The following is a 12,278-nucleotide window of genomic DNA, read 5'->3' as shown; positions in this document are numbered from 1 at the left end:
TAGCTGTCCACTCTGATTCTCTAAGGGACCAATTTTATCCCTCAATATTCTTTTGCTATTATTATAACGGTAGAAACCCTTGGGATTTATTTTCACCTTACTTGCCAAAGCAACCTCATATTTTCTTTTAGCTTTTCTAATTTCTTTCTTAAGATTCTTTTTACATTCTTTATATTCCTCAGCACCTCATTTATTCCATGCTGCCTATATTTATTGCAGATATCTTTTTCTGAACCAAGTTTCCAATATCCCTTGAAAACCATGGCTCTCTCAAACTTTTAACCTTTCCTTTCAACCTAACAGGCCATTCACAGCCATCCCACATAATCCCACCAATAATTATCAGACTATTATTCCATACAATGCACAGCAGACAATCACAGAAGTCCTGGCCAATGGAGTGGTTTGAATTGGGTCCCATGGAACATCCATAGTTTTATTAACTATGCATAATGATCCACAGAGCTAATCCCTGTAATTAAGTAGTTTTCTCCTTGTACCTGTTCTGTCCTCCTCCGTCCTCTGGGATTTCTTCAGCACAAACATTTGAAGTCTGAAAATGAAAATAAAGAAACCCAATGCAGAAAGAGTATATGTGGTGGTAAAGAATGCTCCAACAGAATGGCTGAAGAGGACTCTTTTTGAACACCCAAATTCTCACACTGTCTCTATTCTTTCTGTCAGACAAGTCCTTGCCCCCATCACCACAAGTCTCATCTCCTTTTGTGACCGACCCAACATCTCATCTCTACCCCTCTATCTCCCTTCCCTCAACTCGTTGTCTTCCTACTCAGGACCAGTTCATACACTGTCCTTTGTAAGTGTTTATCCTTCTCCCTGCTCCTAGTTCCACCTTCTGATCTCCCTTCCATCTCCTCAGAATGTACAGAAGATGAAAAATCCTGTTACATTTGTATTAAAAAGTAGGTAGGTGAAGTAAGGAAGACATGCTGCAGCTATAACAACTTTTATTCAGAGCACACTTAATGTGTTGTATGCAGTTCTAGTTGCACCTTTACAGGAAAGATGTGAAGACGAGTGAGCATGCAGAAGTTTACCAGGATGCTACCTAGATGAGAGTATGAGCCTCAAGGAAAAAATTGGATTGTGATTGTCCTTCCTACAGCATGGAGGCTGAAGGAAGATCTGACAAGGATTTTTAAAATTATGAGAATGGGGTACACAGACTGAATTTTTTTTACCTGGGGTAGAAGATATGCTTTTAAAGTTGACAGTTAGGGGGACAGATAAACAATTCCATGAACGTGAAAAGGAAACAGGGAAGGTAGTTTGCCTCCCATCTTCCAGAGTCCACGATGTTTCTGAACGTGCCCACAATATCCTGAAAAAGGAGGGTGAGCAGCCAGCAGCTGTGGTACATATTGGTACCAACAATATAGGTAGATAAAGGGTGGAGGTCCCGAAATCAGAATACAGGGAGTTAGGAAGAAAGCTGAGAAGCAGGACCTCAAGGGCAGTATTCTTGGGATTGGTGCCTGTGCCACATGACAGTGATGATAGGAATAGAATGAGGTGGCAGATAAAGCAGGTTTACAAGCAGATAATGTAAAATGAATGTAAGGAAAGACAAGTCCGTAGAGTACAACTGCAAACAGAGCAAAGTGTTAAATTTTACCACAGAGGCAAAATTCAAAAGGGCGAAGAATGCAGGACTGAAGGTGCTGTATATAAATGGACATAGCATTCAGAATAAGGTGGTCGAACTCATGGCGCAATTAGAGATTGGCCATTATGACATTGTGGGCATCACTGAGTCATGGCTGAAAGAAAGTCATAGTTGAAAGTCAAAGTATGTACTTTGTATCTAAAGAACAGGCAGGAAGGCATAGGCAGTGGTGTGGCTCTATTGGTAAAAGATAGAATTACATCTTCAAAACGAGGTGACATTGGGTCAGAGAGTATCAAATCTTCGTGGGTGGAGTTAAGAAACTGCAAAGGTAAAAATCCATTATGGGAATCATATATAGACCTCCAAATGGTAGCCAAGATGTGGGGTTGAGATTTCAGAGAGCTGGAAAGGGCATGTAATAAGGGTAATGTCACAATTGTAATGGGGGACTTTAATATGCAAGGGGATTGGGAAAGTCAGGTTGGTGTCACATCGTAAGAGAGGGAATTTGTTGAATGCCTACAAGATGGCTTTTTAGAGCAGCTTGTGCTCGAGCCTATTGGGGAAAAGGAAATCATAGATTGGGTGTTGTGTAATAACCCAGATTTCATTAGTCAGCCAAATGTGAAAGAACCCTTAGGAGACAGTAATCATAATATGATTGAATTCATACTGCAATTTGAGAGGGAGAAGCACAAGTTACATGTATCAGTATCACAATGGAATAAAGGGAATTACAGAAGCACGAGAGAAGAGCTTGCCCAGTTGGATTGGAGGGGATAACGACAGGGATGACTGCAGAACAGAGGTAGCTGAATTTTCTGGGAATAGTCACAAGGCGCAGGATAGATATGTCCCATTGAAGTTCTCAAATGGCAGGAGTAGATAACCATGGCTGATGAGGGAAGTTCTGGATTGCTGCCTCTGCCTCATGCCAGTGATGGTAGAAACAGAATGATTTGACAGATTAATGTGTGGTTCAGAAGCCGGTGCAGGGGGCAGGGTTTCAGATTCTTGGATCATTCGTGTTGTGTATGTGGCCTGGTTACACAACAATGCTATTAATAAAAACGCTGGAGACCGGAGCTAGGTTTCATGGTTCTTTACTGGCAGAATCCGAATTCGTCACACACGTACAGATCAATACGCGTCTAATAGTGCATTCAACGATTTGTTACTAAAACATAAAGTAATCCCTTATTATACTGTAGGCCAGTGGTCCCCAATCAATTGATCAGGCCGACATTTACGTGCCAGGCGGCATCTAATTAATTAACTTGTTTATTTCGGCTTTTTTCTTAAAGATGTGCTGGGTGTGTTCCGGTTACCGCTGCACCCCTGCATTCTTCGCAGCAATGTATCGGTCCGCGGCCTGGAGGTTGGGGACCACTGCTGTAGGTTATACGGCATTGGTCCCCAACCACCAGGCCACAAAGCATGTGCTACCAGGCCACGAGGAAATGATATGAGTCAGCTGCATCTTTCCTCATTCCCTGTCACGCACTGTTGAACTTGAACATAGGGTTGCCAACTGTCCTGTATTTGCCGGCACATCCCGTATATTGGGGTAAATTGGTTTGTCCCATACAGGACCGCCCTTGTCCTGTATTCCCCCGCTAAGGCAGAGCGTTCCTATGAAACCTTTTGTGCTGAAATGGCGTAAAGCAAAGAAGCAATTACCATTAATTTATATGGGAAAAATTTTTGAGCGTTCCCAGACCCAAAAAATTACCTACCAAATCATACCAAATAACACATAAAACCGAAAATAACACTAACATATAGTAAAAACAGGAATGATATGATAAATACACAGCCTATATAAGGTAGAAATAATGTATGTACAGTGTAGTCTGAAAGATTAAGCCAAAACCGATTTGTGGAAAAAATCGGCATATACGTGCATGCGCACACAGGTGCCCGTATTTGACTGTTACTTTTGTCCCTTATTTGGGAGTGAGAAAGTTGGCAACCCTAACTGTAAAAGACATGTTGAGGTGAGTTTAACCCTACTTGAACACCCATCCCCCCCCCCCCAGTTGGCCGGTCCACAAGAATATTGTCAATATTAAACCAGTCCGCGGTGCAAAAAAGGTTGGGGGACCCCTGCTATATGGTACAATTGAGATCTCTTCTGGGGAAGGTATGACCTGTTCAAAAGTGACGGGTTGCACCTGAACCTCAGTGAAACTAATATTCGTGCCGGCAGGTTTGTTAGAGCTGTTGGGGAGAATTTAAACTAATTTGGCAGGGGGTTGGGAACCAGAGTGAAGGGTCTCAGGATAGGATGGATCGTAAAACAGCAAAGATAGCGTGCAGTCAGACCGTCAAGAAGAGCAGGCGGATGATAGGACATAATTGCAACCAGCAGGCTGAGTATCAGTGCATTAGGGATGCAGAATCAAAAAGGGTAGCAAATACAGTACTGTTATATTTCAGTGCACAGAGTATAAAAAATAAGGTGGATGATCTTGTTCCACCATTACATATTGTCAGGTATGATATTGTGGTCGTCACTGAATTGTGGCTGAAGATGGCTGTACTTGGGAACTGAATGTCCAAGGTTGTATCGGAGGGATAGGAAGGTAGGCAGAGGGGGTGGTGTGGCTCTGCTGGTAAAGAATGGCATCAAATCAGTAGAAAGATGTGACGTAGGATCGGAAGATGATGAATCCTTGCGGGTTGAGTTAAGAAACTGCAACAGTAAAAGGGCCCTGTTGGCAGGTATATACAGGCCTCCCAACAGTGGCTGGGATGTGGACAACAGATTACAACAAGAAGTAGAAAATGTGTGTCAAAAGGGCAATGTTATGGTAGTCATGGGAGATTTCAACATGCAGATCGATTGGGAAAATCAGGTTGGAAGTGGATCTCGAGTTCATTGAATGTGTACCAGATGGCTTTTTTGAGCAGTTTGTCGTTGAGCCCACTGGGGGATCAGCTATACTGGATTGGGTGTTATGTAATGAACCGGAGGTGATTAGAGAGCTTGAGGTAAAAGAACCCTTGGGAGACAGAGGTCATAATATGATTGAGTTCAACTTGAAATTTGATAGGAAGAAAGTAATGTTTGATGTAGCAATATTTCAGAGGAAAAATTACAGTGGTATGACAGAGGAGTTGGCCAAATTAAATTGGAAGGAGATGCTGGCAGTGATGACAACAGCAGCAATGGCAAGGGTTTCTGGGAAAAATAAGTAAGGTGCACGATAGATGTATTTGAAAAACGAAGAAATACTCAAACAGCGAGATGGTACAACTGTGCCTGACAAGGGAAGTCAAAGCAAAAGAAAGCGCATACAACGAAGGAAAAATTAGAGGGAAGACAGAGGATTGGGAAGCTTTTAAAACCCTACAGAGAGCAACTAAAAGAATCATTACCAGGGAAAAGATGAAATATGAAAGCAAGCCAGCAAACAATATCAAAGGCTGGACAGTAAAGGCTTTTTCATGAATGTAAAAAATAAAAGAGAAATCAGAGTGGATATAGGACCACTAGAAAATGGGGCCAGAGAAATAAAATGCCAAGGAGATGGCAGATGAACTAAATGAATATTTTGCATCAGTCTTCACGGTGGAAGACACGAGCAGTGTGCCAAATGTTGAAGGGTGTGAGGGAAGTGAAATGAATGCAGTTACAAGAGAGAAGGCACTCAAAAAGCTGAAAGACCTAAGGGTACATAAGTCACCCAGACCAAATGAACTGCACCTTAAGGGTTCTGAAAGATGTAGCAGTAGAGATTGTCTTTCAAAAATTATTTTGTAATGATCTTTCATTACATGGTGCCAGAGGACTGGAAATTTTTAAATGTCACTCCACTCTTTAAGAAGAGGAAGGCAGCAGAAAGGAAATTGTAGCCCCAGGAACTGCTGGAGAACAGAAGGATCTAGGAGTATGCTTTCTTTGAAAGTGGCATCCCAGGTAGATAAGTTGGTAAAAAATGGTTTCAATGCCTTCAGTCAGGGCATTGACTATAAAAATTAGGATGTTATGCTGCTGTTGTACAAGACACACATGAAGCCACATTTGGAATATTGTGTTCAGTTTTGGTCATTGTGCTATGCTGAAGATGCTAATAAGCTAGAAAGAGTGCAGAAGAGATTCACAAAGAAATTGCTGGGACTTGTGGGACTTTTATTACTTGAGCACAGGGGAATTATGGTGATCTTCTAGAGGTATACAAAATCAAAAGGGGTGAATGCACAGTCTTTTTTTAAACCCAGGATTAGGGAATCATGAACTAGAGCTGGAGGGAAGAGATTTAATAGGAACCCTTTCTCACAAAGAATGGTCAGTCTATATAACGGATTGCCAGAGGAAGTGGTTGAGGCTGGTAGGTCGACATTTGAAAGGTTATTGGACAGTTACATGAATAAGAAAGATTCTGGACCAAATCAAAACACGAGGAAACCTGCAGATGCTGGAAATTCAAGCAACACACACAAAATGCTGGTGGAACACAGCAGACCAGGCAGCATCTATAGGAACAAGTACAGTCGACATTTCCGGCCGAGACCCTTTGTCAGGACTAACTGAAAGAAGCAATAGTAAGAGATTTGAAAGTGGGAGGGGGAGGGGCGATCCGAAATGATGGAGAAGACAGGAGGGGGAGGGATGGAGCTAAGAGCTGGAAAGTTGATTGGTGAGAAGATACAAGGCTGGAGAAGGGAGAGGATCATGGGATGGGAGGCCTAGGGAGAAAGAAAAGGGGAGGGGAGCATCAGACGAAGATATAGTGAGAGGGACAGAGGGAGAAAAAAAGAGAGAGAAAGAAAGGGGAAAAAATAAAGAATAATAAGTAAATAAGGGATGTGGTAAGAAGGGGAGGAGGGGCATTAACAGAGTTAGAGAAGTCAATGTTCATGCCATCAGGTTGGAGGCTACCCAGAAGGAATATAAGGTGGTGTACCTCCAGCCTGAGTGTGGCTTCATCTTGACAGTAGAGGAGGCCATGGATGGACATATCAGAATGAGAATGGGGCACGGAATTGAAATGTGTGACCATGTATGTATGGATTCGGAGCAGCATTCTAACCGGCATTGCTTAAACACATGCCTGTGAGCAGCCGTTAGCAAGATGAGTTCTAAGGTATCGGAAAAGCCTGGAAGAGCTCGTAAGGGTGTTACACTTAGCGTAAAACTAGACATAATTAAGCATTTCAATTGTGGTGAACAAAGTAAGGACAAAGTGAGTTTGGCTTGTGAAAGTTGACGAAGATGATGTTAAAGAAGTTTTGGTATCCCATGACCAAGAACTGATAGATGAAGAGCTGATGCAATTAGAAGAGGAAAAGATAACAATCAAAACCGAATGCAGTAGCAAACAGACCGAAAGTGAAGTCATCCAGGAACTGAATGTGAAGCAACTGCATGAGATTTTCGCTGCAATGATCAACTATGACTTTAATTTTGAAAGGGTATGTCGGTTTAGGGCATATTTGCAGGATGGCTTGAGTGCTTACAAAGAACTGTATGATCTAAAAATGCCCGAGGCTAAGCAGTCAAGCAAGCCTTCCATATCAGCCACAGCAGACGACGAACCTCGACCTTCGATATTGAGGCAGACAGTCATAGGAGAAGATGACCTGCCTGCCCTGATGGAAACAGACACCCCAGAGTCCCACCACCCCAACCCCTGGGCCGCGGACAGATACCGATCAGCGAAGAATGCAGTGATAGCCAGGACGCACCCAGCACATCTTTAAGAAAAAAGCCAAAATAAACAAGCTAATTAATTAGGTGCCGCCCAGCATGTAAATGCGGCCCAGATCAGAGGCGATTGCTGATTGCGTTGCCTCTGATTTACATGCCGGGCGGCACTTAATTAATTAGCTTATTTGTTTCGGCTTTTTTCTTAAAGATGTGCTTGGTGCGTTCCGGCCACCGCTGTACCCCTGCATGCTTCGCGGATCGGTATCGGTCGGCGGCCTGGAGGTTGGGGTCCACTGCACCACCGCAACCTCCGACGACTCAGCCTAACACACCATCAACAGTGCGCTCGGCGCTGTCCCAATTCCGGTAAGTGATACTACACTGTACATACATTATTTCTACTTTATATAGGCTGTGTATTTTTATGTTACTTGGTATGATTTGGCAGCTTCATAGCTTAAAGGTTACTGGAGAACGCTTGCACTGTGTTTCTGCCAAGAGTGTTTGCGTGAGATTTTCGCTACAGAGAACAGTGCAGCAATGATTGTGGAAAAGTATTTCTACTTTATATAGGCTGTGTATTCATCATATCATTCCTGCTTTTACTGTATGTTAAGGTTATTTTAGGTTTTATGTGTTAATAGACAATAGATAATAGGTGCAAGAATAGGCCATTCGGCCCTTCGAACCAGCACCGCCATTCACTGTGATCATGGCTGATCATCCACAATCAGTCAACACACATCAAAGTTGCTGGTGAATGCAGCAGGCCAGGCAGCATCTCTAGAAAGAGGTACAGTCGACGTTTCAGGCAGAGACCCTTTGTCAGGTTGTTGTTGTTTGTGTTTTTAAATCCACTATCAGTATCCAGTTCCTGCTTTATCCCCATAACCTTTGATTCCACTATCTTTAAGAGTTCTATCCATCTCTTTCTTGAAAGCATCCAGAGACTTGGCCTCCACAGCCTTCTGGGGCACAGCATGTTATTTGGCATGATTTGGTAGGTTATTTTTGTGTCTGCGAACGCTCAGAAATTTTTCTCATATAAATTAATGGTAATTGCTTCTTCGCTTTACAACATTCTGGCTTACGAACCGTTTCATAGGAACGCTCTACCTTCGGATGGCGGGGGAAACCTGTATCCTTTTTGCCAATCAACTTTCCAGCTCTTGGCTCCATCCCTCCCTGTCTTCTATCATTTCGGATCTCCCCCTCCCCTTTTCAGATCTCTTACTATCTCTTCTTCCAGTTAGTCCCGACGAAGGGTCCCGGCCTGAAACGTCGACTGTACCTCTTCCTAGAGATGCTGCCTGGCCTGCTGCGTTCACCAGCATTTTGTGTGTGTTGCCTGGACCGAATGAAAATAGCTTATAGGGCAACTTGGTGGGCTGTATTCAAGTTGGCACGATTTCTATGGTCAGCATTCTCCCTTCCCTAACCCTTCAGCACTGGGGATCCTGACTACGGATAAGCGCTACCCCTCGTGTGCTGGTACCCCACACCCTCACTCAATTACCTGCGGCTGATTATTGGTCGCGTCCAGCCGGTCACTCTCCCGGCTCAACTCCGCCGCGTTTGTTGTAGCCGATCTATCTGCCTGCCAGTTCCTTCTAGCCGGCTCCCCTCCCTGCTGGGGTTCGGGCTGCGGCAACACCGGCGGCCCGAACTGGGCCTTCCGTAGGAAGCGGCTCTGCGCCAACTTCAAACAACGCTCATAGGCCTGGAGCTGGCACATGATGACGCCGGTGTACTGGTCGGGCTGCAGGCCGGTCGGGCAGAAGGGGATGCCCCAGAAGTAGTGAACCAGTCCATCCTGGCGGTCCGGAGATGAGGGCGGCCCGGCCCCAGTCACCACGCGCCGTGCCCCCAGTCTCTGGGCCTCAAGCTTCGGTCTCAGGCAGCTCCTCTGCCCCGGTTCCCCAGTAGGCGCGAGCCGCCTCTTGGATGGGGAACCCATCACTGGAGTTGGCGCGGCAACGCGGAACGCGCACGAGCACGTTACGCAGCACGAGCACGAGTGTGATCGACGCGCTGGGAAGTGTCGGTCGCTCACGGTCAGATGGTGAGGGTGTCTATAGTCGTAATGAGTAACAGTTTTTGTAGCTGAGGTTTTAAACAAAATATAGAGCTGCTGCCTCATAGTTTCAGCGGCTCAGGCTTAACGTGACCTCCAAGGCTGTGTGTGGAGTTTACTGGTTCTCCGTGCTACTGGGTGGTTTCTCTGGATACTCCAGTTTTCTCCCATATATAGGATAATGCGAGAGAGAAAAGGCTCCAGGGAAATAAGCGGAGGAATGGTAATGGGCCGAATGTACTTCCTATACAATAAAGAGCGACGAAAAGGTAGAGGAGGTGAGTTCTGGGGAGAGGAACTTAGAAAGTACGAATAGTCCGTGAGCCAGTAGGGTTGGTCGGTACCATCTGAGGGGAATAACGCTCATAGTGATTTTTGGCAAGGTATACATTTCCAGAGTTAGAAAAAACGTGATAGCGTTGCACCAGTGGTAGCTTTTTAACTTCAAATTAGTAATCACTTTTTGTATATATTCCATATTAACATTAGTACAGCAGAAAATATTATCCCCCCCCCCCGGTAAAAAAACCTCATTTGGAGAGATTTCTGGAGTTTTATCAATGTCATGATATTTTCCATATTGTTGTATCAAATCAAAACAATCTTAAGCTTTTGTCATAGCATATAGAATTACAGTACAATAATTCAAATGTGGGGTTCCACACGACCATAACATAGGACCCATTTGGTTGTAAAATGAATATATTTAATCAAAGACTGCTTTCCATACTTTGTTTTCCATACTTTCATAACCTATTAATAATAAATAATTTTCCACATCTTCATCTGAACTGCCCACACTCTCTGAGGTGGATGCCTGGTTCTCACAGTCTGCCAGTCTACACCTGTCAGTACTCCTGAGGCCATTTGCAACACAGATACATCTTGGGAGTGGAGTGAATATTTTTTCGGACAGTTACAGGCCAGAAGATCCAAGACGGCATCAGGTGCTGGCTGGCCTTGCATCCAGTGCATCACCAACTATTCAGCTTCCTCTTCTCTCTCCATCTTCCATCCTCTGCCAACAGGGCTTGACACTTGTGGGTCCTTCTCCAAACATCTTCTCCATATACCAGCCTGGTAGTTGGCTGGCTGTGCATGTTTTGTTAAGCAGTCCTTGCATGGTGAGAGTTGACAACTTTCGATTTCACCTTTTTTGGCACGGAAAAGGTGATACCTGAGCTCGTTGACCTTGGTGGTCGCTGCTTCTGGGGCATACAGAAGACATGTAAATATCTCCAGTTTGTCCATCAGTTCTGGGACGAGGTCCCATTCCTGACCCAACTCTAAGAATGTGTCCTGAGTTTCCCTGTTGCTGGTCAGAAGTTTTAGGGCACTTGTCTTCCCTTTGCCTGCAAAAGCGTTTACAGTGTCACATCCTGTATATGTGTGCAACCCGATGACAAACCTCTATGTCAACAGTGGCAGCAACCTTCCTGATGTCTACAAGCCTTGTACGGGTTCCAGTGCCACACTTCTGGAACGATGGGGCCTCAATCTTGTCACAAAATGCTAAAGACATAATAAAGACATCTGTGTCTTCTGAGCAGATCACTACAGATTGGTATCCCTCTTGTGGCATGGAAAACATGGAGAGGTAGGTGGCCATCTGCTTCTTCTTGTTGACACTGAAGAGCTGACACCTCCTCTCTGTCTTGAGATGTGATTCTGTAACATTTGTCATTCACAGTTGCATACAGAATCTTCTCCTGTAGCTTTGCTCTGTACTCTGCCTTCCTCCATTCATGGACTATGAAGCTAATGAGACTATTTTTGTTACTGACTTTGGTCAGGAAGCTCCTCCACTGCCTCACCATCTGTATGCCTGTGACACCTTGTAACTCATGACCAGTCTCATCACCCCGTAGAAATCTTTCACTTTTCTTGATAGAGTTCCCCTTGTATTTGTCGAACACAACATCTATTTCACCGTTTTTGGCACAGAAAAGGTGATACCTGAGCTCATTGACTTTGGTGGTCGATGCTTTTGGGGCATCACAATAACAAATAAAAATTTTCCCCAATCAGAAACCATGGATGAACAGAGAGGTCTGCTTCCTGCTCAAAGCCAGAGATTCAGCCTTCAGGTCTGGAGACCAGGGGGCTTACAACTCAGCCAGGGCCAACCTGAGGAGGGGATTCTCTCAGGCTAAACACACATTCGAGGGAACAAGGAGGTCACCCTCAAAACGGATCTCCCACCTGGTGAACTGCCTCTCTCACTTTCCACCTCCGATGTTTACGCCACCCTGAGCAGAGTGAATGTACGGAAGGCAGCTGGTCTGGATGGAATACCTGGCCGTGTTCTCAGAGTCTGTGCAGGGTAGTTGGCTGGGGTCTTTACAGACATTTTTAATCTGTCCGAGGGCCAGGCAGTTGCCCCACAAGCTTCAAGATCGCCACCATCGTGCCAGTACCGAAGCATTCCACTGCCATGGGCCTGAATGACTTCCGCCCAGTTTCACTCACCCCCATCACTGCAAGGTGCTTTGAGAGACTGGTTCTATCACATCTGAAATCCTGTCTGCCCACTACCCTGGACCCCCATCAATTTGCCTATCGCACCAACAGGTCTACAGAGGATGCCATCTCCACGGCACTTCACTCTGCCCTGATCCACCTGGACAGCCCCAACTCTTACGTCAGAATGCTGTTCATTGACTTTAGTTCGGCATTCAATACTGTGATCCCCTCCAAGCTGATCGCCAAACTTCGCCAGCTTGGTATCAGCTCATCCCTCTGCAATTGGACCTTGGACTTTCTGACTAACAGACCCTAATCTGTTAAGTTAGACAACCTCTCCTTCTCCATTCTCACCCTGAATACTGACGTGCCTCAAGGCTGTGTGCTGAGCCCTCTTCTGTACTCCCTTTTCACCTATGACTGCGTTCCTGTACATGGTTCTAACTCCATAATCAAGT

At 44.9% G+C, this 12,278-nt stretch overlaps 1 protein-coding gene across 1 annotated transcript in view; it reads right to left on the bottom strand.

Annotated features, from left to right (window-relative positions):
• The window catches only part of uimc1 (ubiquitin interaction motif containing 1), a 78,310-nt gene extending 68,887 nt beyond the window's left edge, over window positions 1–9,423 (bottom strand). The window contains exons 1-2 of the mRNA XM_063054884.1: window positions 8,800–9,423; window positions 501–553 (exon numbers count right to left, since the gene is read on the bottom strand). Of these exons, the coding sequence (XP_062910954.1) occupies window positions 501–553; window positions 8,800–9,423 (677 nt within the window). The remainder of the gene's footprint in view (window positions 1–500; window positions 554–8,799) is intronic.
• Window positions 9,424–12,278: the final 2,855 nt, after the last annotated feature.

The sequence above is a fragment of the Mobula hypostoma genome, chromosome 7 (assembly GCF_963921235.1).
Source record: "Mobula hypostoma chromosome 7, sMobHyp1.1, whole genome shotgun sequence".
In the NCBI taxonomy this organism is placed as follows: domain Eukaryota; kingdom Metazoa; phylum Chordata; class Chondrichthyes; order Myliobatiformes; family Myliobatidae; genus Mobula; species Mobula hypostoma.
Note: the sequence above shows the minus strand (reverse complement) of the source record. Positions and strands in the feature narration are given on the sequence as shown.